The sequence below is a fragment of the Garra rufa genome, chromosome 14 (genome assembly GCF_049309525.1).
Source record: "Garra rufa chromosome 14, GarRuf1.0, whole genome shotgun sequence".
Lineage (NCBI taxonomy): Eukaryota > Metazoa > Chordata > Actinopteri > Cypriniformes > Cyprinidae > Garra > Garra rufa.
The window spans coordinates 12,569,106-12,595,218 of record NC_133374.1 but is presented as its reverse complement, the minus strand read 5'-3'; the positions used below and the strand labels follow the sequence as shown (position 1 = coordinate 12,595,218).

The following is a 26,113-nucleotide window of genomic DNA, read 5'->3' as shown; positions in this document are numbered from 1 at the left end:
ATATAAGTATATGTATATGTATATGTATATATGAGCGCTATGGTAAAAATCACGTTCTAGACGAGCTCTGCCATTTGGATCAGTTCTCGGACGCATTTACCGTAATACGCTGTTTATGCGCGACCGTCGAAATATATTGGCGGCTAGATTGACTGTGCTTTTCGACTTGGCGGCTGGCCTGACCGCAGTGGATTTTGAATCCGTACCGACAAATTCATAATCCGTGCGCACGCTTTAGCAATCCGTTCCCACGGATTTTAAACTGTATTTACGGATTTGTGGCCCCGCCAAATGCATTGTATTGCATTTATTAAACTTTATTTCTCATAGTAGGCTATATGAGACCATGGAACACTGACAAAACAGAGTTTTTAGCGTTTATTTTATATTAATAACTAACAGATTAGCTGCTAAAACACCACACCTGCGTTTTATTCCATTGGTTATTAATGTAAAATAAACGCTAAAAAGAAGAATGTAAAAAGAAGAATGTTTTGTAAGTGCGGACCATGCATGGTACCAAAATAAAATAAGTGAAGAGCGCTGTTTTAACGGCTTTGCTTTATTTAATAATATTTTTCAAAATATAAATTTGCCTGAATAAAAAAAAAAAAAAACGAGTTTTGGAGAGGAGAAGGTAGAAAGCAATACAAAACAAATAATGTACAGGTTATGTTGTCATTCCTTTGCTCTCAATGCAATGTAATATATTTCATATTTAATAATTACATTAACAGTGAAGCATGCATCTAACTCTGAGTGAAAAGATTATCATAAAATCGCCAAAATGAGTCTACATGTTAAGAATGAACAAACACATTTGTGCACTCATTTATTTAGCCTATAAATTAAAATAATAATTACTATTTTAAGTATTATGACGTAAACAGCTTATACTACTGTTTCTACTGATCGGGGCCACAAATCGTGAGTACAGTTTAAAACCCGTGGGAACGGATTGCTAAAGCGTGCGCACGGATTATGAATTTGTCGGTACGGATTCAAAATCCGAGGGTACGGTTTACAAAATCTGAGCGCACGGATTGGAAATTCGTGGGTACGGTTTGTTAATCCGTGGGCACGATTTATTAAACCGAGGGAACAGTTTAAGAATTCGTGAGTACGGATTATAAACTGAGGGAACGAATTGCAAAACCGTCCCCACGGATTAATTATTTTTCTTCTACAGGTGACGTAAGGGGCTCCGTAAATTTGCAATGTCAAGCAGCAAAACAAGCTGTTTTAAACAGCTAAAAATATCTGGATAAGACCGGAAGCCAGACTTGAGAAAGCCTGAAAGTTTGAAGCAGTTATGTTGAAAGTTTAGATAGAGAGATGTTGCTAACATGTTGTAAGCATGTTTTAAATGTGATTTACATGTTGTTTGCATGTTGCCAACATGTTTTTAACATGATGTTAAAAATAATAAATAAAAAATCCAACTAAAAACCAAGTAAAACCAGGTGATTTTGTAAAAAACAGCTAAATACTAGCTAAAACCAGCCTAGGAAGGTTATCTAGTCTTAGCAGGTTTAAGCTGAAAATAGCTGGTTTAAGCTTGGTTCATCTTTTAGCAGGTCTTACAGCTTGACAAGCTAAGGCTGAAAAAGTGGCCAAAACCATTTTAAAACCAGCCTGGGAGACCAGCCAACCAGCTTTTAGCTGTTTTAGTTGTTAAGCCTTACTATAGCAATAGAGATCTTAAATACACCATTAGTCTCATTGTATAAAAGTTTTCACCCCCTCATTGAAAGTCTATGGAATTTTTGGTGGTTTAGATAGTCTGGTTTTCGTAAACGGTAAGCCAGATCAAGCCAACTTAATGAATGGTGGTGGATATTTTGAAGCATATATAGTGCATCCATTCTTCATAGAAAGTACTCCATACGGCTCCAGTGGGTTAATAAAGGACTGCTTAAGTGAAGCGATGCGTCCCAATAATACCTTTCATGATAAGGTAGTCCTCCTTTCAGTTGTAGCCACAATCACCAGGATCATAATGCATCAGACAAAACTATTTTATCATAAAAAATAGTGTTCCTTTAAAGACCATTGGTTTAAAAAAAAAAAGTAACCTATGAGCACAGTACAATCAAACTTAAATGGCCCACATTACATGAATTCACCCAACATATTCAGAGAGCTTTGTGATAGACATTTTGAGTCAATCAAGCAGTTGAGACTTTCTATATAGCCGTATATTGCTTTAAGTTTGTATATTTTATGTATAGGTTAAAGTTGGTTATACCGTACCTATACATTTATATATATTTTTATATATATAGCTGTATGATAATGTAAGCCATATATACAATGGTGGCTAAAATTATCATTCAGTCCATCTGGAATGACATGAAGAAACAGAACAAACTGACACAGACTAAATCCAGAAGAACTGTGGCAAAGTCTCCAAAATGTTACAAGAAACCTATATGCAAGGCCACAGTACTGTTAAAAGTTTAAGGTACTTGTGTAAAAATTCTGTAAAATGAGGATGCTGTCAAAATAATGTTATAAATAGATTATCTTTATCAATTAACTAAATTAAATCAAAATTTGATGGGACCATCCTTTGCATTTAAAGCAGCTTTTGCCCTAAGTGCACTTGCGCAGTTTTTCAGGTAGCTTTGCAGGCGGGTTTCTTGAAGCATCTTGGAGACGTTGCCACAGTTCTTCTGGATTTAGTCTGTTTCAGTTTGTTCTGTTTCTTCATGTCATTCCAGACAGACTGGATGAGGATGAGATCAGATCTCTGTGTGGAGCACTGGCTGTTGTCAGAGTCATTGTGCAAACAAAAATCTCACTGGATTATTACAATTAATGGCAAAATTAATGTTTTGAAATGCAAACTGCTAATTCGTACTGACACACTACAGCAAAAGATAGAAGTAACTGACTTAAAAATATTTTTTGTTAGTTTTAGTTAAAATACTAATGTTTTAATAATTTTAGCCAGCACTGTATATATAATATACATATGGCTTTACGTTGGAAGTACTATGTACAGTATATTGCTGGGCAATAATATAAAATTAGGCATTCATATGTTACTGCTATTTGTTAATATGCACGTTTTTTTTTCTGGTAACTAGCATTTTTCATAATATCACAATAGCACATTGGGGGCAGACACAAATGACTCAAGAGTTTTGTTTGTTTTTTAATTATTATTTTTATATTATTATTTTCATTCTTACTCTACAACAGGTCGTCTGGGTCTAACAATTAGCCCATCACAATAATTCCAGTGCGCAACATCTATCTCATAAGCTGCAGGTCTAGGATGACAAGTGCAATATGGGGAGGAAAGTGTCTACAGTATTACAGATACTCAACATCTGTGGAGAGGTCACAAATATCAAATATAAACTCTAGAATTACAACACACAAAGATTACACTATGCACACATTCAAACTACAATGGGACACATTAACACTTAAGCAGGTAAAACAAATGACCCATCTCTCGAATCAGCCATTACTGCTGACGCCAACCTTGCCCTCAGAAAACGCTGAGAAACACTTTAAGTTATTTGATACAAGAAAAGCAAATGGATGATCTGAATATGTAGGAGTCAACAGGTCTGAGAGTCTAACACAGCATATTGTTAGCTGTCCATAGAGAGTGGAGTTGTTGTCATTTGCATCCCGACAGGTGATTGAACGCTGAACAAACGCTGAGTGAGTAAGGACGACAGCTTTTTGGGAGATGAGCACCCAGCCTCTGGCAGAAGAGGCTCAGAGCAATTATACGCTGCTGAGGGCATCAACACCAGGCAACACTTTACCCTCCAGCAGCTCCAAACTGGCTCCGCCTCCTGTGCTCACGTGACTGACCTTGTCTTCTGTGTCCCACTTGGCACAGCAGGTTGCTGTGTCTCCCCCACCTGAATTTGAAGAAACAAAGATGTCAATTAGAATAGTCAATAGGATTATAAATCACATCACACTATTTAAAGCACTATTTTAGTTCAAACAAAAATGAAAATTACCCCATGATTTACTCATCCTCAAGCCATCCTAGGTGTATATGACTTTCCTCTTCTAGACAAATACATTTGGAGTTATATAAAAAAAATTGTCTTGACTTTTCCAAGCTTTATATTGGCAGTGAATGGCTGTTAAGTTTGAAGTCCAATAAAGTGCATCCATCTATCATAAAATGTGCTCCACAGCTCTGAGGGGTTAATAAAGGCCTTCTGAAGAGAATCGATGCGTTTGTGTAAGAAAAATATCCATATTTAAAACTCTATAAACTGTAATCTCTAGCTTTTGCTAACTGTTCACGAGAGAGTGGCGTTCCAACGGATGACATAGGCAAGCGCGGTGGTATTCGGTGAGGTGACAATGACAAACGTGGAAACACAGTGGAGAGAGCAAAACAAAACACCAGTCACGAATTAGAAGTACAAAATAAGCCAATAGGAGACTGGTTTTCCTTTGCTGTAAACAAAACTTGGTTCTCAGGAGACTACGCCTACATCCTACATCATCCGCTGTAACGACAACAGTTACAGATTACGGTTTCTAAAGTTTTACACAAACATATCAATTCATCTCAGAAGGCGTTTATTAACTCCCTGAAGCTGTGTGGAATACTTTTTTCATGATGGATGCACTTTATTAGACTTCAAAATCTCAACAGCCATTAGCGGCCATTATAAAGCTTGGAAGAGCCAAGACACTTAATATAACTCCGATTGTATTCATTTGAAAAGAAGAAAGTCATATACACCTAAGAAGGCTTGAGGGTGAGTAAATCATGGGGTAATTTTCATTTTTGGGTGAACTATCCTTTTAATTTAAGAATAGTAAATAACACATGCATAATTTCTGCAATCAATTTATATTTTTGTAATATTTATTTTAAAAATGAGAAAATAATCATTTAGAAATTAATCAATTTGAAATAGGAACTTCCTGACTCTGTAATAAGTTGTTCACAAATAAACTTTCTTCTTTTCTTTAAAAAGAAAAGAAGAAAAAAAAAAAAAATTGGTAAACACTCTGTGTCTGTGCGGACCTGGAATAGTTTTTTTTTTTTGCTAAGACCAGGTAATGGTCATTTTAAATAAGTCCAACTAAAGATAAACTTATAAAGTATATTTGATTGTGCTAAAGTGGAACTATTGCAAGTATATTTTAGGTACGCTTTAAATATTTTGCATTTAAAGACCAATATTATTTAAAGATCATAATTCTCATCAATAGTGACATTAAAACATATTTTAGGCTTAATGTGCATTGTACACAAGTACTCCAAATAAAGTTTAATTACAATTTTTATATTAGTAAGTCTCAAGCGATGTCATTAAATATGTTAAAAGATTTGAACTATACTTACTATGAAATAAATGCATTTTAAATGTATTTCTTTTTTACTAGGGATGCCTTTCAATTATTAGAAAGAACTGTTATACAAAGACAGTAAACGAATGAAGACAGAATTGGAGCCCATTATTCAACTCAGAAGCTGAATAAAAGTCCCATGACACCTACCAGTCGACCCTGACAGTTAAAAATGGCCAAATATCGGCTGGTAATATTGGCCCTGGCAATACATCAGTCAACCACCGGTCTATTAGATGTATGTCATTGTGTGTCTTTCAGACGAGAACTTAATCAAACGAAATTCTTACCGATAATGGTGATGCAGCCATTTTTGGTCGCTTCCACAACATTGTCCATCAAGTTCTTGGTTCCAAGAGCGAAGTTGTCCCACTCAAACACACCAACAGGTCCATTCCACACAATCTGCTTGGCTCTGGCTACAGCCTCTGCGTAGTGCTTTGAGCTCTCAGGACCACAGTCTAGACCCTGGACAGGAGGAGAACCAATTCTAGTTCACTTCAGAAGAAAAGGAGAAGATCACACAGCATTAATACAACATTTGTCTGCCATACCATCCAGCCAGCTGGAATACCATCGGCTACTGATGCAGTCCCTGTCGTTGCCTTCTCGTCAAACTTGTCTGCAGTGACGAAGTCAACAGGAAGTGTGATCTTCACGCCGTTCTTCTCGGCCTTAGCCATGAGGTCTTTCACAATACCGGCACCCTCTTCGTCATACAGGGAAGTACCGATCTGGGCACAACAAGTAAACAATATTTTAAAACTCAAGGGTTGTATTTCAGAAAACAGTGGATAGATAAATAAATGGAAAACCTCAACTTTTGGTTCCAAAAACGGAGTTTACATCAAAGGTATTCAGTATATGTGTGCCATATTAATGAGTTCCAACATCAAATGTGTGTGTGTGTGTGTGTGTGTGTGTGTGTGTGTGTGTGTGTACGCATGGGTATATTTGTAGCAACAGCCAAAAATACATTGTATGGGTCAAAATTATCAATTTTTCTTTTATGCCAAAAATCATTAGGATATCAAGTAAAGATCATGTTCCATGAAGATATTTTGTACATTTCCTACCATAAATATATCAAAACATTACTTTTGATTGGTACTACGCATGGCTAAGAACTTCATTTGGACAACTTTAAAGGCGATTTTCTCAGTATTTAGATTTGTTGCACCCTCAGATTCCAGATTTTCAAATAGTTGTATCTGGGCCAATTACTGTCCAATCCCAACAAGTCACTCACCTCCATGTTCTTGAGAACCTTAAGGAAGGTAAAGGCCATTCCTCCACCAATGATCATCTCATTCACCTTGTCCAACATGTTGTTGATCAGCTGAATCTTATCTTTGACCTTGGCCCTGTATGAGCAAAGCAACAATCAATCAACAAAGCCTTTTCAATAAAATGGCCATTTTAAAATGCAAATCATTTTGAGATGAAACTGAGAAACTTCCACCTCTCAAAACTGCAGGAAGTGCCCTAAAGCTGCTTATTTACGAAAAACAAAAGTTTAAAGGCTTGTTGTGCATTGCGCTACAGCTTATCAGTGGGTCAATTCCCTCAGCGAACTTTGTTATTGGGACAAACCCAGACAAAGACTGCTTCAGTCACACTGAAAATCAGTGATGGCCAATGAATGTGCAGAGGTGGATGCTTTCAGGGAAAAAAAGACATAGTATGTGTGCAAGTTGTGCAATGGCCTGGACTCTGGCTTCTGCAATTCATTTGCACTGAATCCTCTGTTACCACAAGAACATTATGTAGTGATCATTGCATCAGTGCACCCTGCATAGTTGCATCAAAAAGGTTTCAGTATTTCAACAAGACATGAAACTATGAAAAGGAAGAAATCTACAAATGTTTAAATGAATCCAATTCTTTTTACAGCCACATATGGGAGGTGAGGCTTAAAGAACAGTAGAGCAAAAAGGATATTGTCACACATCCTACTGTTGCATAAGAGGATAAAACTCATCTATTCCTGGACTGTCACTGATGCTTTCTGAAGGGTTCTCTTTAAGTGAGAGAAGACCGATGCATTAAAGAAGAGAATCTTTCATTATATCTTCCATTATATGTGACCCTGGACCACAAAACCAGTCATAAGGGTCAATTTTTTTTTAAATTGAGATTTAAACATCATTTGAAAGCTGAATAAATAAGCTTACCATTGCTGCATGATTTATGATAGGACAATATTTGGCCGAGGTACAACTATTTAAAAATTTGGAATTTGAGGGTGCCAAAAATCCAATATTAAGAAAATCGCCTTTAAAGTTGTCCAAATGAAGTTCTTAGCAAGTTTTAATATATGTATGGTAGGAAATGTACAAAATATCTTCATGGAACATGATCTTTAATTATTATCCTACTGATTTCTGCCATTAAAAAAGTAGCATTTTAACACATATTTGATGAACATGTAGTTGTGTAGAAGTTTAGCTCAATATTCTGATCAATATACTGCTGGTAAACTCTGTTCAAGTCTTTCCTTTGATCATGGACAAGTTCTTGCAAAACCAAAGCAAGGTCTTTTGGTGTTTTTAACAACTAAACAGTTAAAATGTAAGCAAGACAGTATTCTGAACTAAAATAAGCTATCAACGTGCTACATAATTAATACTCACCCTCCAAGAATGGCCAAGAAAGGCCTCTGTGGTTTTTCAAGAGCCATGGCAAAGTAGTCCAACTCCTTTTTCATCAGAAAACCAGCTGCCTTCTGAGGGAGATTCACTCCAACCATGGAGCTAGAGGGAGACATTTGACATTAGACCAAGGTATCAAATGACCAAGGGGGAAAAAACAGTATAAACCTGTTTAAAACAGTTTAAAACAGTCTAAACCTGATAACAATTTCTATTTCCACTGTTTTGTGTAATAGAGCACCTGTGAGCTCTGTGTGCAGTTCCAAAGGCATCGTTGACGTAGACATCCCCCAGCTTGGACAAGGAGGCACGGAAAGAATCGATGTCCCCCTGACTTGCTTTGGTCTAAAAATGGGAATAAAAATCATTTATAAGCCATACGCCACTTGAAGAATTAAAATAGCATTACAGCTTAGCATAAAAAGGTGCAATTCCTGCAATAAAATCTGAAAATGCTCCCTCTTTTTGGCATTGAGATATGTTTGGGTCTAGTTTTCAAATGTGATTTTTCTGTTAGGATGAGGTATGAGTTGTGGTATGTATCGTTAAGTGACTATTCACAAGCTTTTTTGTTCACAGTATAATACAGTAGTACTTCGAATTTTATTCTTGTAATACTTTCGCCTTTAACTCTCGTAGTACTTCGCCTTTAACTCTCGTAGTACTTCGCCTTTAGTTCTCGTAGTACTTCACCTTTAACTCTCGTAGTACTTCGCCTTTAGTTCTCGTAGTACTTCACCTTGAATTCTCGTAGTACTTCGCCTTTAACTCTCGTAGTACTACTACCACTTTTATTCTTGTAGTACAGTCGTGGCCAAAAGTTTTGAGAATTACATAAATATTGGAAAAGTTGCTGCTTAAGTTTTTATAATAGCAATTTGCATATACTCCAGAAGGTTATGAAGAGTGATCAGATGAATTGCATAGTCCTTCTTTGCCATGAAAATTAACTTAATCCCGAAAAAAACTTTCCACTGCATTTCATTGCTGTCATTAAAGGACCTGCTGAGATCATTTCAGTAATCGTCTTGTTAACTCAGGTGAGAATGTTGACAAGCACAAGGCTGGAGATCATTATGTCAGGCTGATTGGGTTAGAATGGCAGACTTGACATGTTAAAAGGAGGGTGATGCTTGGAATCATTGTTCTTCCATTGTTAACCATGGTGACCTGCAAAGAAATGCGTGCAGCCATCATTGCGTTGCATAAAAATGGCTTCACAGGCAAGGATATTGTGGCTACTAAGAATGAACCTAAACAACAATTTATAGGATCATCAAGAACTTCAAGGAAAGAGGTTCAATTCTTGTTAAGAAGGCTTCAGGGCGTCCAAGAAAGTCCAGCAAGCGCCAGGATCGTCTCCTAAAGAGGATTCAGCTGCGGGATCGGAGTGCCACCAGTGCAGAGCTTGCACAGGAACGGCAGCAGGCAGGTGTGAGCGCATCGGCACGCACAGTGAGGCCAAGACTTTTGGAAGATGGCCTGGTGTCAAGAAGGGCAGCAAAGAAGCCACTTCTCTCCAAAAAAAACATCAGGGACAGATTGATCTTTTGCAAAAAGTATGGCGAATGGACTGCTGAGGACTGGGGCAAAGTCATATTCTCAGATGAAGCCTGTTTCCGTTTGTTTGGGGCATCTGGAAAAAGGCTTGTCCGGAGAAGAAAAGGGGAGCGCTACCATCAGTCCTGTGTCATGCCAACAGTAAAGCATCCTGAGACCATTCATGTGTGGGGTTGCTTCTCATCCAAGGGAGTGGGCTCACTCACAATTTTGCCCAAAAACACTGAAGAACAATGCATTTTCCAGCACGATGGAGCACCGTGCCATAAGGCAAAAGTGATAACTAAGTGGCTCTGGGACCAAAACGTTGATATTTTGGGTCCATGGCCTGGAAACTCCCCAAATCTTAAAACTTGCGGTCAATCCTCAAGAGGCGGGTGGACAAACAAAAACTCACTAATTCTGACAAACTCCAAGAAGTGATTATGAAAGAATGGGTTGCTATCAGTCAGGATCTGGCTCAGATGTTGATTCAGAGCATGCCCAGTCGAAATGCAGAGGTCCTGAAAAAGAAGGGCCAACACTGCAAATACTGACTCTTTGCATAAATGTCATGTAATTGTCAATAAAAGCCTTTGAAATGTATGAAGTGCTTGTAATTATATTTCAGTACATCACAGAAACAACTGAAACAAAGATCTAAAAGCAGTTTAACAGCAAACTTTGTGAAAACTAATGTTTGTGTCATTCTCAAAACTTTTGGCCACGACTGTACTACTACGACTTTTATTCTCGTAGTACTTCCACTTTTATTCTCGTAGTATTTCAACTTTAATTCTCGTAGTATTTCGACTTTATTCTCTGTTGTGTTTGCATAGCCAACTGGAGAAAGTATTTTAAACCCAGTTACAGTAGGACTCCTGGTTCAAGACAACCTACATATAGATATGATCAAATTACTGCTCTCCACATGCACTCAAAGTTCATGACTCCTGAACTACTATGAATAAAAGGTTACACAGGTGGCCAGAAAATGCCAAGCACAAGTTCACTGCAGTCGCCTGCCAGCAAAGAATATAGCAGTTTCCCTGTCTCTTTCTCTTCTCCCCTTCCCAGTGTGCGTTCCAGCCAGGGCTCAGAGGACCTTAAAAGCCACATGATCACATATGACCTTCCTACAAATGTCAATAGGTCGGCTGTGTACAGTATCTCTGCATGCACGCAAAGCCACCAGCTGCCTTTAACAGTAGTAGCCTTTGCTTTGTAGAGAAGCTTTGACACAATAATAAAAGCCAATTATTAGCTTGATAATAAAGCATAAACATTTCAAAATAAGAGTCTAATTGTATTTGACTAAATGTGTGCTCTATCTTGTTTAATTATTAAAAGAATCTGAGATATATGGTTTAATTAGAGATTATGTGGAATCTGTTCTGTATGGACTAGGGATGTATCAATATCCAAATCTCAGATTGAGTGATTGAGGTGTTCTGTTGTTGAATGTTATAATGAACATAGCAGTCGTCATTTACTTCCGACATATAAGCCGCTGAAGACGCAGAGGATTAGCGTTACTTTCGTTTTTGAAAGGAAAGCATCGATCCCGATTTACAAATGCGTCTATATTCGTGCAAAACATTCATGATGCTGCTTTACACACAGCAGAAGTGAGTATAAGGGTTATTTATGCATCTTTTCAAATTGGCCTATCTTAATAATGTGTTGGTTAGCACGTTTTGCAGCTAAATGCAGCTAAAGTAAACATTACGGCTCATCATCCCATGGCAGAGAGGGGTGGGGCGAGCAGAGCTCATTAACATTTAAAGGAACATGCAACAAAATAGCTCGCTCTAAAAAGGGCTGATTTTGACAAGGTAAAAGAGTGTTTTTTACATTACCATTGAGAAATTTTAACCAAAGTATGTTATAGACTTCTTATTAAGGCCCTAAAGAATCATATCCACTTGTGGAAAATGAGCATCCGACGACTCCTTTAAGCTTTTATTTTAATGGAAATGACAGTAGAGCTTTTATTTTGACAGAAAACTCTAGCTTCAATGAAACTGAATTACAAAAACATGTCTCACTACAAATCTAGTGAAACGCTGTAATCATCTGCGAAAATAAAGCAAAACTGGTGGCCGCTGCATTCCTAAACATGCACTAAACTCATAGCACATGCATTAAACGAGTTCACTGCAATCATTTACTGTGAACTGAGCTGTTATGAGGCTCAGAAAACACTGGATCATGAGCCGATTGCCTGAACAAAGTGCGCTTCGCTTTGAAATGCATAGCGAAAACAGACTTGATGAAGGGATTAAGCCATTTTGTGCTTTCGGCTTTAGTTCGTTTGACAGAAACCCAAAAGGCCCAAAACACAACTTTAAAGACCTTTAATGTTAAAATAAGAAGTTTTAAAAAAAATACACCTTTTGCACAGAACACCTATCGTTTCATATCGTCATGTGACCATGCTAATGCACAATATTGATAATATTCCCTAGTATGGACCATATTAATTTTATTTGTGCAGGTCTTAAAACTCTTCCATTTGATTTTAAAGACTTTGTAAGATGTAAGATGACCAAGCACTTACTGCAGAGCCACTGATATACAGTGCAGCTGCAAGGAACACTGACCTTGTTACCCGATGCGTCTTTGCCCTTGCCTTCCTCAGCCACATGGAACCGCAGGTTCTCCAGCAAAATAACAGAACCTGCAGGTGGATCTGCACAGGCTTTCTCCACATCTGGACCCACACAGTCCTTTAGGAACTGAACGTCTCTTCATAAGCAAATCAAACAGCAAGGTTGGTGCCAAAGCACTGAATTATGTGTAAATTGCTATTAAAATGTCAGCTTGAGAATGATTTCCTACCATTCATTTCTAATGTTTATGCAGTAAAGCTATATAACATCACTGCTGTCAAACAAATGTAGCTTGAAAGTTTATATTATTTTTAAGTGATGGTGTAATATGTCTAGGTTAAAAAGTCTATATTGAGCGTTCTTACTTTCCCAGCAGGTTCTTGAGTTCTGCAACCACAGGCTGAAGAGAGTACTTGTCTGGCATGGGGACTCCATCAGGCCGGCCCAAGTGGCTCATCAGGACTACAGCTTTGGCCCCATTGTCTAAACAATACTGAATTGATGGGACTGCAGCCTTGATTCTGATGAGAGCATATATAGTATTAGTTACAAATTCTGTAGCACATGGTCAACATGTCTTTTTCAACAGTATGTGCACTTTTATAAACATAAATAAGTTTCTGTCTCAAACAGTATTTCAAACCAAATACATTTTTACAAAGTAGCACTGACGTTTTATAAACTAATATTTATTAAGCAGCAAAAGCTGATAATTTCTTTGCTGAAATTGTAAAAGTAAAGCTCAAACTTGCAAGAAAACATAGACATGAATGAATGATAATATACACTACCAGTAAAATGTTTATTAACAGTAACATTTTTTAAAGAAGTCTATTCTGCTCACCAAGCCTGCATTTATTTGATTCAAAGTACAGCAAAAACAGTAACCTTAAGTATTTTTGCCATTTAAAATAACCATTTTCTATTTAAATATATTTTAAAATGTAATCTATTCCTATGATTATGATTTTTAGCATCATCACTCCAGTCACATGATGATTATTATTATTATTATTATTATGTTGAAAACAGCTGAGTAGATTTTTTTCAGGTTTCTTTGGTGAATTGTTCAGAAGAACAGCATTTATCTGGAACAGAAATCTTTTGTAACATTATAAATGTCTCTAATTTGCTAAAAATAAAGTATTAATTTCTATAGTCTCTTTCCCCCCCCAAAAAAAATAAATAATATATATATATAGTGACTTCAAGCTTTTGAATGGTATAGAGTATCATGTTACAAAAGCTTTTTATTTCAGCTTTTTATTTATTTTAAATGCTGGTCTTTTGATCTTTCTATTCATCAAAGAATCCTGACAAAATATACTTAACTTTTTAAAATTTTGATAATAATAATAATAATAATAATAGTAATAGTAATAATAATAATAAACTTTTTTAAACAGCAATTGGAATGAAGCAAGGACGGAATTAATTAATTAATTTTCTGAAAGATCATGTGACACTGACGACTGCAGTAATGATGCTGAAAATTTAGCTTTGATCACAGGAATAAATTCGATTTGAATATAATTTAAAATGTAAATCAGTTATACTGAATAGTAACAATATTTTACAATATTACTGATTTTGCAGTACTTTGGATCAAATAATTGCAGGCTTGGTGAGCAGACGAGAAACATTAAAAATCTTACTGTTCAACAACTTTTGACTGGTAGTGTATAACAATTTATAAACAGCAAAGCTGTGAGTCCATTTTTATGATTAAAACATTGCAATATTTCAACAGAATGTGAAAAAATCTTTATTGGCTAAGATATAAAAAAATTGGCAATACCCATCTCACCTCTGGTTATTTGTTATGGCCTTGTCCTTCATAGGAACGTTAAAGTCAACCCTATTGGAGAGAGAGAAAACAAATTGATGTACTACAGAATAAGCCACAAAAAATGCTATAATGTAATTATTGCTCATTCATTATTTGGAAAATAAAACCTTTCAGAAAATATTAGCCCTCAGCTCTATGCTAATTAAAAGTAAATTAGAGCAATTAATTTTTGATATCCAAAACCTTTAATAGCCATTTATCTCTAATAGCATATATGTATTTTAATGTTCACTAATAAACAACTAAATCTACAGAATATCTCATCAGTATCACTGTGAGCTACATATAGGTGTACACATACTCCTGCACGTTCACACGGTCTCCATGACTACACTGAATTACGTAATACTGTAAAGCCCCCTATGGTTTCAGAGAAGAGTCACTGCTATAGAGTCTGGGAACGTGACGTCAGCAACGCAATGCATGTTGGGAATTTAGGTAACGGAGCTGCGGTGAACACTGTGTTTGATTGTGATCGTGAAGTTTTAGTCTACTTTATTCTGCATAAATAATAATTTTTGGTGAACTATTGTTGTGTTGTTAATTGCCACAGTCTCACCGATTACCAGCATGTACGCCGACTGTTAAATGTTTGATTTTCCAGCTTTCCAGCTTGGACAATCACCTTGGATCCCAAGTGTCCGAGTTAACAAAACGGCGTTGCATGGCGTGGGTACAAGCAGTTAGACGGAAAAGCATTAGTTGACTAATATGTGCCCCAGCGTTGTTATGAAACCATGAATTAAGAAATTAATGCTGTCAAATCAGTTGCTCTCAAGGAATGTCATCCAACATAAACTTTTCTGTGTAAATATGTTCATGTATTGCGTGTATTTATATGTATATACACATGCACATATATAAAATTTAAATTATTTATATATACACTAGTTAATATTTGAAGTGGATCGAAAGCTTTCATCAAAGTTGTCATAATAAAATCATGTCTTAGGACTTTAACTTCGAATGTTGACTACTAATATGTATATATATATAGATATAACACGTATAAAATATACACATGTATGTGTACTTATACATAGACAAACAATGTTTTACAGCCTTCAGTTATGCCGCGTTTCAGGCAACCCCTTACCCGTGTTTTTCCAGCCTTCTACCGGTGAAAGTGCACTGGAGCGGCAGTCAAACCTGTGATTTCCCATCTGTGAACTCGTACTAACGTTAGATCAACGTACTCCCAGTTCCGAGCTCTGATATACGGTGCGTTGTTTATGCAAGTGGTACATGGTGGAAAAATAGTCTTTAGGACAATATAACGTTGCATTCAAATTAATAATAATAAATGCGCTCAGACAGTTTGGCACGACTTGCCTGGAACGCGTGACTGGTGGTTTGAAGTCGTGATTTACGGGCTTCAAAATCTGCCTGGAACGCAGCATTAAACATGCATTATCTGTTTTGCATATTGCATACCACGTTGCAGCAATAAATTGAAAAAACACGAACATTTCTGTATCCCTTTATTTGTGGATAACACACTGATGTAAATGTGCACAGTTCACAGTAACATAAGAATCAACTAAATTGAAAAGTTCAGTTCCACTACTACTATAGTGCAAACACAACAGGTGTAAGATGTAACAGTGCTGTAAACTTTAAGTCTCAAGAACACAGGTAACAATGCAGTAGGTAAAACGGCAAATAACACTACAAACAAAGTAGGAAAACACCATCTGGGAATGTTACGTGCATTAAGGCGGTAACTCATTTAGATCGTCCACCACTCTTTATGCTCGTAAGGATCGAGCCGTTGATTATTTTTAGTTTTTCTAAATACCTCAGCTTTGACACTTCATTAAGCTTTTCTCGGTATGGAAGATTTAGCTTTTCCTCGGATCTGTGCATTGTTTTGTTTTTTTCTTTTTAATAGTAGCCTACTATCTTGTAATACTGACGGCTGACGACGTTACATAAAACATGGCGGCAACTACCCATAATTCTACGCGCAGTGACGTAGTTGGCCAAGCTCTATAGATGCTGTTGCACCGGCTACTGTTATATTATTATTATTGTTATAATATTAGACAATATAAAAGCAGTTCGGAACCCGATAGTGGACGTTGTAAGAGCAAGGGCCATTGCAACTGTAAAAGGGTATATTGACTCATCGTGACGCACTTAAAATGGCTACTTAATTAGTCAAAAATTCTATTACAGCATTTGGGTATTTATATAAGATGAAAAATGTTAAATAAAGCGGCAGACTGTGGGCGGGGCAGGTCCGTGAGTGTGGACTTTTAGCCAAAGGCTAATGTTATTTGCTGGCAGGCCTTGAATGTGTTCAGAATACCAAAGATAATTTACGCTAATAGCTGCTGAGAGATGTGGGCGTCGTTTGGCGGAATATAGTACAAACAATCTTCACTTATGTGCATGGAAAAAATATATAACATTACCTTTCATTCGTGAGTGACATGAGTAAGTTATAACAAATAAGAACATGCCACTAAATGAATGTGAATACTGGTATAAACCCGCCAGCACACGTTCAAAAGCCTGTATAAAACTGTATGTGATGTGAAAACGTACTGGTTGTCGGTATTATACAAAAATAAAATGTCCAGCAGAGGCCCTCTGGCCATTTGACATTTGTAGCTGGGTGGTATCATTTCACCAAGACATTTTTACATCGTCTAATGTAATTATGTATTATTATGTAATATATTTTAATACAACAGAGTTCTGACAGATATTAAAAGACTTCCACGTGCTTTTGGTGTATCTGCCATCCTGCACGTATCTGGAATCCCAAAACGTGACGCGTGACAGATACACTTCCGGTAATCAATGACTGAACTGGCACGGCGTTCTTTCGCATAACCTTGGGCGATGCCAAAAAATTAGATGTAGCAATTTAAGATGCTTACATTAAGCCAGATAGCATATCCTACAAATAAAGAGCACATGCATGTTGATAAATCGAGTAAGTAATATCATGGAAAGTGCCGGTGGCAATTCATACTCACCTCATGATCACGCGTTTTCCTTTCACATCCACCTTGTCCAACGTGAGTTTGTTTGATAGAGACATTCTGGCTGTGGATTTGCAGCAAATTTCTCTTTAGCTGGTGTGGTGCAGTGCTGGGTAAGTTCCCGAGTGAGAGTGACCTTAGCTTGATGCTGATGCACACAGTGTGGGCGGGGCTAATTGAGGTATGCGGTTCTATATGTAGCGCTCATTGGATATACTTGCTGTCAATCAATGCCCAACTGAGCGCAAAGGATGTGAAACAACATTGACAGAATGTGTTGTGATGTTGCTGCCCCCTATCTAGAGACCCTGAGCTGCTGAAATAGATTGTTAATGTTTTTTTTAAATCGTCTCTTCTGCTCACCAAGCCTGCATTTATTTGATCCAAAGTACAGCAAAACTGTAATATTGTGAAATATTTTTACTATTTAAAATAACTGCTTTCTATTAGAATATATTTTAAAATGTAATATATTCCTGTGATCAAAGCTAAATTTTCAGCATCATTAATTCAGTCTTTAGTGTCACACGATCCTTCAGAAATCATTCTAATATGCTGATTTGTTGTTTAAGAAACATTTTATTTACAAACATATTTTAGATAAATGCTGTTGATCTTAACTTTCTATTCATCAAAGAAATAATATGAAATAATAAGAAATAAAATGTTATTCTGAGCAGCAAATCAGAATATTAGAATCATTTCTGAAGGATCATGTGACTAAAGTAATGATGCTAAAAATTCAGCTTTGAAATCACAGTAATAAATTACATTTTAAAATAGATTTAAATAGAAGACAGTTTTTTTAAATAGTAAAAACAGTAGTAAAATTTTTGCTTTGAATCAAATAAATGCAGGCTTGGTGAGCAGAAGAGACTTCTTTATAAAACATTTTAAAAAATTTACAAATCTTACTGTTCAAAAATTTTGGTTGGTAATGTGTTAATAACGATAAACGGATGAATGTTAAGTCTCACAAAGACATTCAATAACCAGATGGTCCCATCACACAATGCTCTTTTAGTGACATTTAGTCCCACACTTTATATGAAAATCAATTTGTCCAGTTATACAAGTAATATCAAAAATACAAATTATTTGATTAGTTCATACTGGCATTTATTGCCACACTTTAATGAATTGTGTGAATTTTAGGCTTTTATTTGTGCATATAACATCAAAACTATATATGGAGCACCTGTATTTTACGACTATCCCCATCCCTAGGATCTATGAGAGTAAATATACTACTAAATAAAATGCAAAATATGCTGTGCATCTGAAACTATGCCAACTATGGTGAATAATGCATGAACCAAAAACCGGTGCAAAAGATTTGAAAATAAAATCAGTGTCCAAAGTTATTTATTCTATGATTTTGTCACTTCATATATTTGTAAAGTACTGTAATATCTACATAAATAAAATGTAGGACATAAATAAATAATTATACTAGTATTAAATATGAAAACTATTAAGTGATGTCGAATCTAGAGCAGGGGTGTCCAAACCTGTTTCTGGAGAGCCACTATCCAGCAGTTCAGCTTTACTAAAGCGAAACCCTAATAAACACACGTGAACCAGCTAATCAAGATCTTCCAACCTCTTCTACACTCTTAAAAATAAAGGAGCTCGAAGGGGTACTTCAAGCGATGCCATAGAAGTACCATTTTTGGTTCCACAAAGAACCATTCAGTTAAAGGTTCTTTAAAGAACCATCTCTTTATAATCATGTGAAACAGAAAGGTTCTTCAGATGTTAAAGGTTCTAAAAGTAACCATTTAGACAATAAAGGTTCTTCTATGGCATCATGAAGCACCTTTATTTTTAGAAGTGTAGAGGAGCTATGAGCAAGGATTAATGGGTATATATACTATGAAGAAATATCACTTGTTGAAAAGCCTAATGCATGTATAAATTACCCAAACCCCCTCCTTCACATCTGTTTAAATAAAGCAGTTTAAATAAAAAATAAATCAAGAATATTTCAATATACAAACAAGTCTCCATTCAATTCCTCCATACATTACCTACTTTCAATGTCTAGAATAGACCTTTTAAAATTCTGTGATATTTCAGAAATTCCATGACCCGTGGGAACCCTGGATGCATGGACAGTTTAGGATTTCATCCAAATACAAAACTAACCTTGAAAATATACATGACCTCCAAAATAAAATTAAATTGATGAAAAATGTGCAACTGACGTAGGATCAAATCTGACCTAAAACCTTTAAAAACAGTTTAGCATGAGGTAAACAAGAGGACAAATCTTAAGATTTATATTTAATTTATTAATTTTTTACATACATGCCAAGATAGCAACAAGATTGGATAAGATGAAAAGTCTCCATTTGCAAAATGGAATAGTTCAGAATGTCATTCAGAATCCTGCAGCATTCAGTCCACATTGGGGAAGTGCACTTATTCCTCCTGCCATGGCTTGGGCTGCACCTTGCCTACAGGTGACAGGTTCCATGTGATGCCTGTTGATGTGATTACCTATGAAAAACCAGAGATCACAAAATCACATATAGAACATAGAAATAAGACAAATAATTACTAGAAGGTTTGTGTTTGCAGTCACGTACATATGCCCAAACAGTTGCGCAAAATGTGATCCCACCAATCAGCAGAGGAGATCCAAACTTTGCATGAAACTGACGGGACAGGTCAGACCTTTGTCGCACAGCCAACTGACGGGCACTTTGACCTATTGTAAAGTAGAAAATACAAAAAGATTAATTCAAGTGTACAAATGCCTCAATGAAGAGTTGTCAAAACCTTGGACTCACTGAATGTATGTTAAGACATTCCTAATGCAAAACCATTGACCTTTAGTAATCATATAACTTACACAAGTGCAAATTTGGAGTGAGTAGACAAATTCAGAGGAAACACTTTCGAATTATGTGAGATATAATGTTCTGAATATAAGACAATTGCAATCAGCGGGAGTGATATTTACATTTTAAACGACTCATAAGTGATGTCAGAAAGCTTTTAAGTACACAGAAGGAAAATAAAGAAAAATACAAACATGTCTTTATAGATAAAAGGTGACTGACTATATATTTAACGTTAATTGTTTGCTAAATCGTACACACCAGCGAATTACGGATGTATTAACGTTGCATTATAACTAGCGTTAGCATACAGGAAAATAACAGCCAGTTTATTGGCCAGCATTATGACAGATACGGTTCACTTAAAAATCAAATAAAACGGTCAGTCCTTGAATACGCTATTTAACTTACCGCTGAGGTTCAGGGCAGCCTTGGCGAAACGATACATGGTTATGTCTCGGTGCAGCCGACTGCTCGTGCTAATACCCTTGAACTGAATGGCAGAACCAAAATGGCAGAGCGGAAATGAGCGAGCGAGACGTGCGCGCATGCACGCGAAATATCGTAAAAACGATCAGCGGTAGATTCAACATAACGTAAAATGTAAATGTTAAACTAAAATAATGTGTAATAGTTTAATTTTATGTGGTTTATGGTTAACCTATACGGTTATACTAATGAGTATAAATGCGTTTAAGCTTTTACATTTTCTTCTGTATATAGTATGGAACCATCACTGCTGTTTTACCTTAACGTTACATGTGTTGACAGTGTTAAGTTAAACAATTCACTTTGCATTGCACGTCCACAGTTTATTTGTTCTTTCTGGTTTGGATTGCGTAAATGAAAAATGAATTCTAAATTCGAGTATTTCGAATGGTATTTTCAGCAGTGTCAGGATGGCCGAGTGGTCTAAGGCGCCAGACTCAAGGGTTGTTCCCTTCCGACAAATCGGGTATTCTGGTCTCCAAATGGAGGCGTGGGTTCGAATCCCACTTCTGACACATATCTTTTTCTGTAAACTAGAAACAATTAAAATGTTACCAGATATTAAAATTTAAGTAACAAGCTTATCCTTTTTTTCTGGCCAGTTTAGAACTTAGAACATTTTCACGAAATTAGAAGAATATGTTTCCCCTGTGCTACTTTATATTGACTTAAAAACTGTAAAGCTTAACATAAAACAAATAGAAAATCTTTTTTTCTTTTTTTGATAGAAGAGTTTATTTACAGTTTATAAAAGAAAATCTTTTTTTTTTTTTTTTTTTTTACTTTGCCTATGTGTTTTATGATGTAGGCTAACATAGTTCCATCAGGATTTTTTATAACACTCTGAAAATTCTTGGTTGAAAACAACCCAGCGCTATAGACAAACACTGTGATTGTCTTATCCCAGTGTTTAGCTATAGACTATGTTTACCCAAACTTATGAGTAGTTTTATTTAACTGAACTATTGCTTAAAAATGACTATATTTCTTGTTTAAAATGAACCCAAAATGGGTTGAAGTTAATATTCGTGACCCTGGACCACAAGGGGTAATTTTTGTGAAATAGGGATTTACACATCATCTGAAAGCTAAATAAATAAGATTTCCATTGATGTATTGTTTGTTAGGATAGGACAATATTTTACAGAGATTTTGGTTTTATTTTAAGCCAGCCAAACTTTAAGAGACTTTTTAACCTTTGAGTTAAATAAAACTACCCAGAAGGTTGGGTTAAAGATTTAACATTTAACCCAACCGCTGGATCAAAACAACCCAGTCGCTGAGTTTGTACGGTGGCCGACAGAGGCCAACGCGCTGCAAACAAGAAAACACATGCAAACAGAAAAAACGACAACAAATTAAGAAAACATCTTCATCAGTTTGACAACACAGGCGCTGCAAATCCTCGCAACGCAAACACAAATACGGAAACGCGCTGCAAATTCTCACAACACAACCAAACTCAGAAACGCGCTGCGAACACACGGAGGCGCTGCGAACACACGATAGCGCTGCATATAGCACGGTCCACAACGGAAATGTTTCAGGGGGACCTCAAAAAGTGACGAACCCATCTGGGACCTGATTATTTTTTCAGTGGCTGTTGGTCAGAGCAGAGGTGTTATCGGTGAACTATCGCCTTTTAGTGATAGTATAGTATCACTTAGTGATAGTATAGTATCACTTAAAGGTGATAGTGATATAAATAATCAGGTAATATAGTGATATAAATAATCAGGTCCCAGATGAGTTCGTCACTTTTTGAGGTCCCCCTGAAACATTTCCGTTGTGGACCGTGCTATATGCAGCGCGTTTGTTAGTTTGCAGCGCCCTCGTGTGTTCGCAGCGCGTTTCTGAGTTTGGTTGTGTTGTGAGAATTTGCAGCGCGTTTCCGTATTTGTGTTTGTGTTGCGAGGATTTGCAGCGCCTGTGTTGTCAAACTGATGAAGATGTTTTCTTTATTTGTTGTCGTTTTTTTCTGTTTGCATGTGTTTTCTTGTTTGCAGTGCGTTGGCCTCTCTCGGCCACCGTAAAGTTTGTCCATATTTCACCCAGCATTTTTTAGAGTAAATATGGAGCTTACAATCAATTAGAAAATAAACAGCTCAAACTCAAAAATGCTCAAACTGAGCAAAAAACATGTAATTAAGGTGAAGTGAAGTGAGGCCAAGTATGGTGACCCATACTAGGAATTTGTGCTCTGCATTTAACCCATCCAAGTGCACACACACAGTGAACACACGCACACCGTGAACACACACCCGGAGCAGTGGGCAGCCATTGCTGCGGCGCCCGGGGAGCAGTTGGGGGTACGCTGCCTTGCTCAAGGGACTCACCTCAGTCGTGGTATTGAGGGTGGAGAGAGTTAATCTGTAATTAATACAGATGTTAAAACAAAAACATATAAATAAATGCACCCAGCCTGCATTTATTTGATCCAAAATACAGCAAAAACACTACAATTCTGAAATCTTTTTTTCTATTTAAAATAACTGTTTTTTATTTGAATCTATTTTAAAATGTAATTCATTCCAGTGATTTCAAAGCTGAATTTTTAGCATCATTACTCCAGTCACACGATCCTTCAGAAATCATTCTAATATTCTGATTTGCTGCTCATAAAACATTTATTATTAATATTATTATTATGTTAAAAACAGCTGAGTAGAATTTCTGCAGGTTGCTTTGATGAATAGAAAGTTCAGAAGAACAGCATTTCTTTAAAATAGAAATGTTTTGTAACAACCAAAGCTGTAAGTTTTTAATTGTGGTGAGCAAAACATATAGGCCCGGTTTCACAGACAGGGTTTAGGTTAAGCCAGGATTAGGCCATTGTTCAATTAGGACATTTATGTAGTTTTTAGAAATATTCCTTAGGTAAAAACATTACTGGTGTGCATCTTGAGACAAAACAAAAAAATCTGACATATTTTAAGATCAGTCAGTGCAAGTTTCTTTCAGTTTAAACAGCCCAGACATGCATTTTAGTCTGGGACTAGGCTTAAGCCTTGTCTATGAAACTGGGGGATAATGTTTTTCTTGCTGTAAGAGTGGGCCATTTGTAAATGTTATGGGTCTGGCTTCCGGTCTCATCCGCATTCAGCTATTTTTAGCTGTACAAAACAGCTTGTTTTGCTGCTTGATATTGCAAACTGGTGTGTCTTAACCATACTATTTTAATGTATTATCTTAATTATAAACACACTGGTTTGTAGTGCTGACAGTTTTACAGCTTACTGCACTGTTATTCTTCTCGCTATTTCCCTATAAAACCGAGAAAGAAAAGTTAAAGAAAAAGGTGGATAGAAGTTATCCTTTTTATTTAAATTAAAATCATTTGATTTTGCAGCACATGTACCATGACCTGAGGGTGGATATTTCTAGAATTATACAAAAGGCCTTTTATTTGTGTCAGACAACAAAAAGGCTTGTAGACTATGTACAACAGGTTTTTCAGCAAAGTTTTGATCATGTTGATAATTTAGAGGCCTTTTAAATCCATGTATCAAATAGCATACAGTGGGCTTAATAGAGTTAACTTACTACAGGGCCAGTTCAGCTTGAGCAAATGCTTTGTTTAATATTCAAGGGCACAAAGGTGTGAGTTCATGGATACACCATGCACCAGTCATCAGAAAAAAAAATTCTTCAAACAAACACAGAGCTTTAAAACAAAAGAATGCACAATGGTAATAAATCATATTCTTTAATAATGAACATTATGAACAGAAAAGCTGTTTTGCAATTACTTGTCCTGTAACAAAAGTTGCAAACATAATCTCACGGAATGTTACGTGCATCTAATCGACACATTTCCTGAGCAGATGTTAAGACTAGTATGTGATAAGTTTGCTCGAGAACCCTCTTTAGTACGGGCCTTGTCTTAATCTGTATCAGGGAAACTAGTCTGACAATGAGATCTCCACTCTAACTTTTACTCTGACGCTCATTTAAAAGCATTCTAGTGTGTTTTGATGTTTGTGTATTTGGTTTAAATGTTCTCTGGTTAGATAAAAATCTGTAGTTAACAATCAAAAATAAAAAGAGTGAGACATTGTGATTCATATTTACAGCAAGCCATAGGAACATATTTACCCAAGGATTCTTCAAACGACATGATTATGAGTCACAGTTGCTGTAGATATAACACATACTACATTAGTTGTATGAATACAGTGATATGAAATTGTTTATGCACATATGACGTGCTAATTAAGCTCACGCTGATGTATATGAAATGACATGGCGGTTCAAGTCAAAATGAGCTATCAGCAACAAAACTAGACCACATAGATAAATGGAAGAGCTAGTTTGTTGTGTACTCCATGTTCTAATCCTTCTTTTTGTCCTTGACTTCTTCATCATCTGTGTACTCTGTTGGTTCGTCTCCAGGTTTAAGAAGCTTCCCAACATAATCATATTTCTCTATGGAGACAAACACAACCTTTTAGTCATTCAGCTCATCGCAACGTTCCTGAAGAGTGCAGAAGTCAGAACAAAAGACGTCCTTCAACTCACGTGTGAACTGGGTCTCCCACTCGCTCAGGCTTTCCTGCTGCATAGCATTGAGATCTGAAAGATCATCATGAGTGTCTTTCAAGGCCTCCTTCTCCAAACAAAACGTGGCCAGTCCTCTGGACGCATCTCTGCCCGCAAAGACCCCGTAAGGGCCCTCTAAAAGTGAACAAAGTTGGTATTAGCTGTTCGCAAATATATCATCTTAACAGGAATGCAAAGCAAGTTGTAGGCCTATACATTTTCTTGAATGAACAACCATCCTGTGCTCAGTGGACATCTGTAGTATCTAGTCAACCTTTATCACAGTTTAGTTAATCATTCAATGATGACCAGCAATTTTGCCATTGCAAAAGTGTGCACAAAAGGGACAAAAAAAATCACAATGACGTCTCGGTATCCGAGGAAATATCATGTAAACATAAACACATTTTAAAAGGGTTGTGTGACAACTAAATTAATCCTGAATATTCAGTAGGCTATGGGGTTATGACTTGGCATTTGTACGGTGCAACACAAAGGGGTGTGTCTGAAATTAAACTAATGCATTTTAATAAGAATATATCGCAATTCAAGAAATTACGTGGCGTTAATTCTTCTGAAGAAATAAAAATCACATGTGAAAAGTTTAAAATAAGACCTGCTATTGAATATCGAATATTCGCATGTTACCTGGTCCGTAGAACTTCTTCCCTCTTGTAACATCAAACACCTTCCCGTTGACAGCCATCAGGATTCTTGGGTTTTTCAGTCCATCGTACTCTTGCAGTTCTGCTAAAGTCAAATCTCTTTTCTTTAGTTTAGGCAGCGGTTCTTCAACCGGGCCATAGTCTGTAGGCTTGTCTCCGCGAACGATTTTGTACAGCAGGAATAAACATAAACATAGCAAGCTAATGTTCAGAGGCGAAGTGAAAATTTCCTGAAGAATTCCAGAAGTTTGCTCAACCTCCTCTTCAGCCATTTCGTTTCTGATGTTGTGCGTGCGAACATCGAGACTCATCGACGACCACAGCAGTGCACCAATCACAGAAGCCGAAAACACACAATAGTGTGATGCCAGCCAATCAGAATTGAGATGGATTTCTGGGGCGTGTAGTTTTTTTTTTTTTTGCAATGGGGGTTGAAGTTAACTGTGATCTGGAAGTCTTGCACGCAACGCATTTACAACTAGCAGGTTTGACTATTGTGAAACCCTCTTTTCTAGGTCTACCAAAAAATAAAATAAATCAACTACAATTAATACAATATACTGCTGCTAGAATATTGACAA

At 36.6% G+C, this 26,113-nt stretch overlaps 3 protein-coding genes and 1 non-coding gene across 4 annotated transcripts; 1 reads left to right on the top strand and 3 right to left on the bottom strand.

The window, feature by feature from the left end:
- Positions 1-3,147: 3,147 nt before the first annotated feature.
- On the bottom strand, positions 3,148-17,143 carry pgk1 (phosphoglycerate kinase 1). Its single transcript, XM_073818015.1, has 10 exons — positions 16,988-17,143; positions 13,959-14,009; positions 12,517-12,672; positions 12,143-12,287; positions 8,242-8,345; positions 7,983-8,102; positions 6,599-6,713; positions 5,904-6,083; positions 5,640-5,817; positions 3,148-3,887 (listed from the first exon to the last, which is right to left on the bottom strand). The coding sequence occupies exons 1-10, from the start codon at positions 17,050-17,052 to the stop codon at positions 3,748-3,750; spliced, it is 1,254 nt and encodes a 417-aa protein (XP_073674116.1). The 5' UTR covers positions 17,053-17,143; the 3' UTR covers positions 3,148-3,747.
- Positions 17,144-19,266: 2,123 nt separating this feature from the next.
- cox7b (cytochrome c oxidase subunit 7B) lies at positions 19,267-20,389 on the bottom strand. Its single transcript, XM_073818423.1, has 3 exons — positions 20,251-20,389; positions 19,585-19,706; positions 19,267-19,495 (listed from the first exon to the last, which is right to left on the bottom strand). Exons 1-3 carry the CDS (start codon positions 20,387-20,389, stop codon positions 19,418-19,420), a joined length of 339 nt encoding a protein of 112 aa, XP_073674524.1. The 3' UTR covers positions 19,267-19,417.
- A 343-nt stretch (positions 20,390-20,732) lies between these two features.
- Positions 20,733-20,843, top strand: trnal-caa (transfer RNA leucine (anticodon CAA)). The gene is made up of 2 exons: positions 20,733-20,770; positions 20,798-20,843. It is a non-coding gene; the product is annotated as a tRNA-Leu (tRNA).
- A 3,175-nt stretch (positions 20,844-24,018) lies between these two features.
- On the bottom strand, positions 24,019-25,836 carry pgrmc1 (progesterone receptor membrane component 1). The gene is made up of 3 exons (XM_073817884.1): positions 25,516-25,836; positions 24,847-25,002; positions 24,019-24,753 (listed from the first exon to the last, which is right to left on the bottom strand). Exons 1-3 carry the CDS (start codon positions 25,802-25,804, stop codon positions 24,659-24,661), a joined length of 540 nt encoding a protein of 179 aa, XP_073673985.1. The 5' UTR covers positions 25,805-25,836; the 3' UTR covers positions 24,019-24,658.
- Between the last annotated feature and the right edge of the window lie 277 nt (positions 25,837-26,113).

What these genes read in the sequence shown, in the direction of transcription:
- pgk1 (XM_073818015.1), bottom strand. Translation starts at nt 17,052, where the DNA reads ATGTCTCTATCAAACAAACTCACGTTGGACAAGGTGGATGTGAAAGGA. An exon ending in GGAAAACGCGTGATCATGAG is followed by an intron (nt 14,010 to 16,987) that starts GTGAGTATGAAT and finishes TCTCTCCAATAG; the next exon opens with GGTTGACTTTAACGTTCCTA. An exon ending in GCCATAACAAATAACCAGAG is followed by an intron (nt 12,673 to 13,958) that starts GTGAGATGGGTA and finishes TGCTCTCATCAG; the next exon opens with AATCAAGGCTGCAGTCCCAT.
- cox7b (XM_073818423.1), bottom strand. Translation starts at nt 20,389, where the DNA reads ATGCGCGCACGTCTCGCTCGCTCATTTCCGCTCTGCCATTTTGGTTCT. An exon ending in GGCTGCCCTGAACCTCAGCG is followed by an intron (nt 19,707 to 20,250) that starts GTAAGTTAAATA and finishes ACTTTACAATAG; the next exon opens with GTCAAAGTGCCCGTCAGTTG. An exon ending in GCGCAACTGTTTGGGCATAT is followed by an intron (nt 19,496 to 19,584) that starts GTACGTGACTGC and finishes GGTTTTTCATAG; the next exon opens with GTAATCACATCAACAGGCAT.
- pgrmc1 (XM_073817884.1), bottom strand. Translation starts at nt 25,804, where the DNA reads ATGGCTGAAGAGGAGGTTGAGCAAACTTCTGGAATTCTTCAGGAAATT. An exon ending in GAAGAAGTTCTACGGACCAG is followed by an intron (nt 25,003 to 25,515) that starts GTAACATGCGAA and finishes GTTCACTTTTAG; the next exon opens with AGGGCCCTTACGGGGTCTTT. An exon ending in GTGGGAGACCCAGTTCACAC is followed by an intron (nt 24,754 to 24,846) that starts GTGAGTTGAAGG and finishes TTGTCTCCATAG; the next exon opens with AGAAATATGATTATGTTGGG.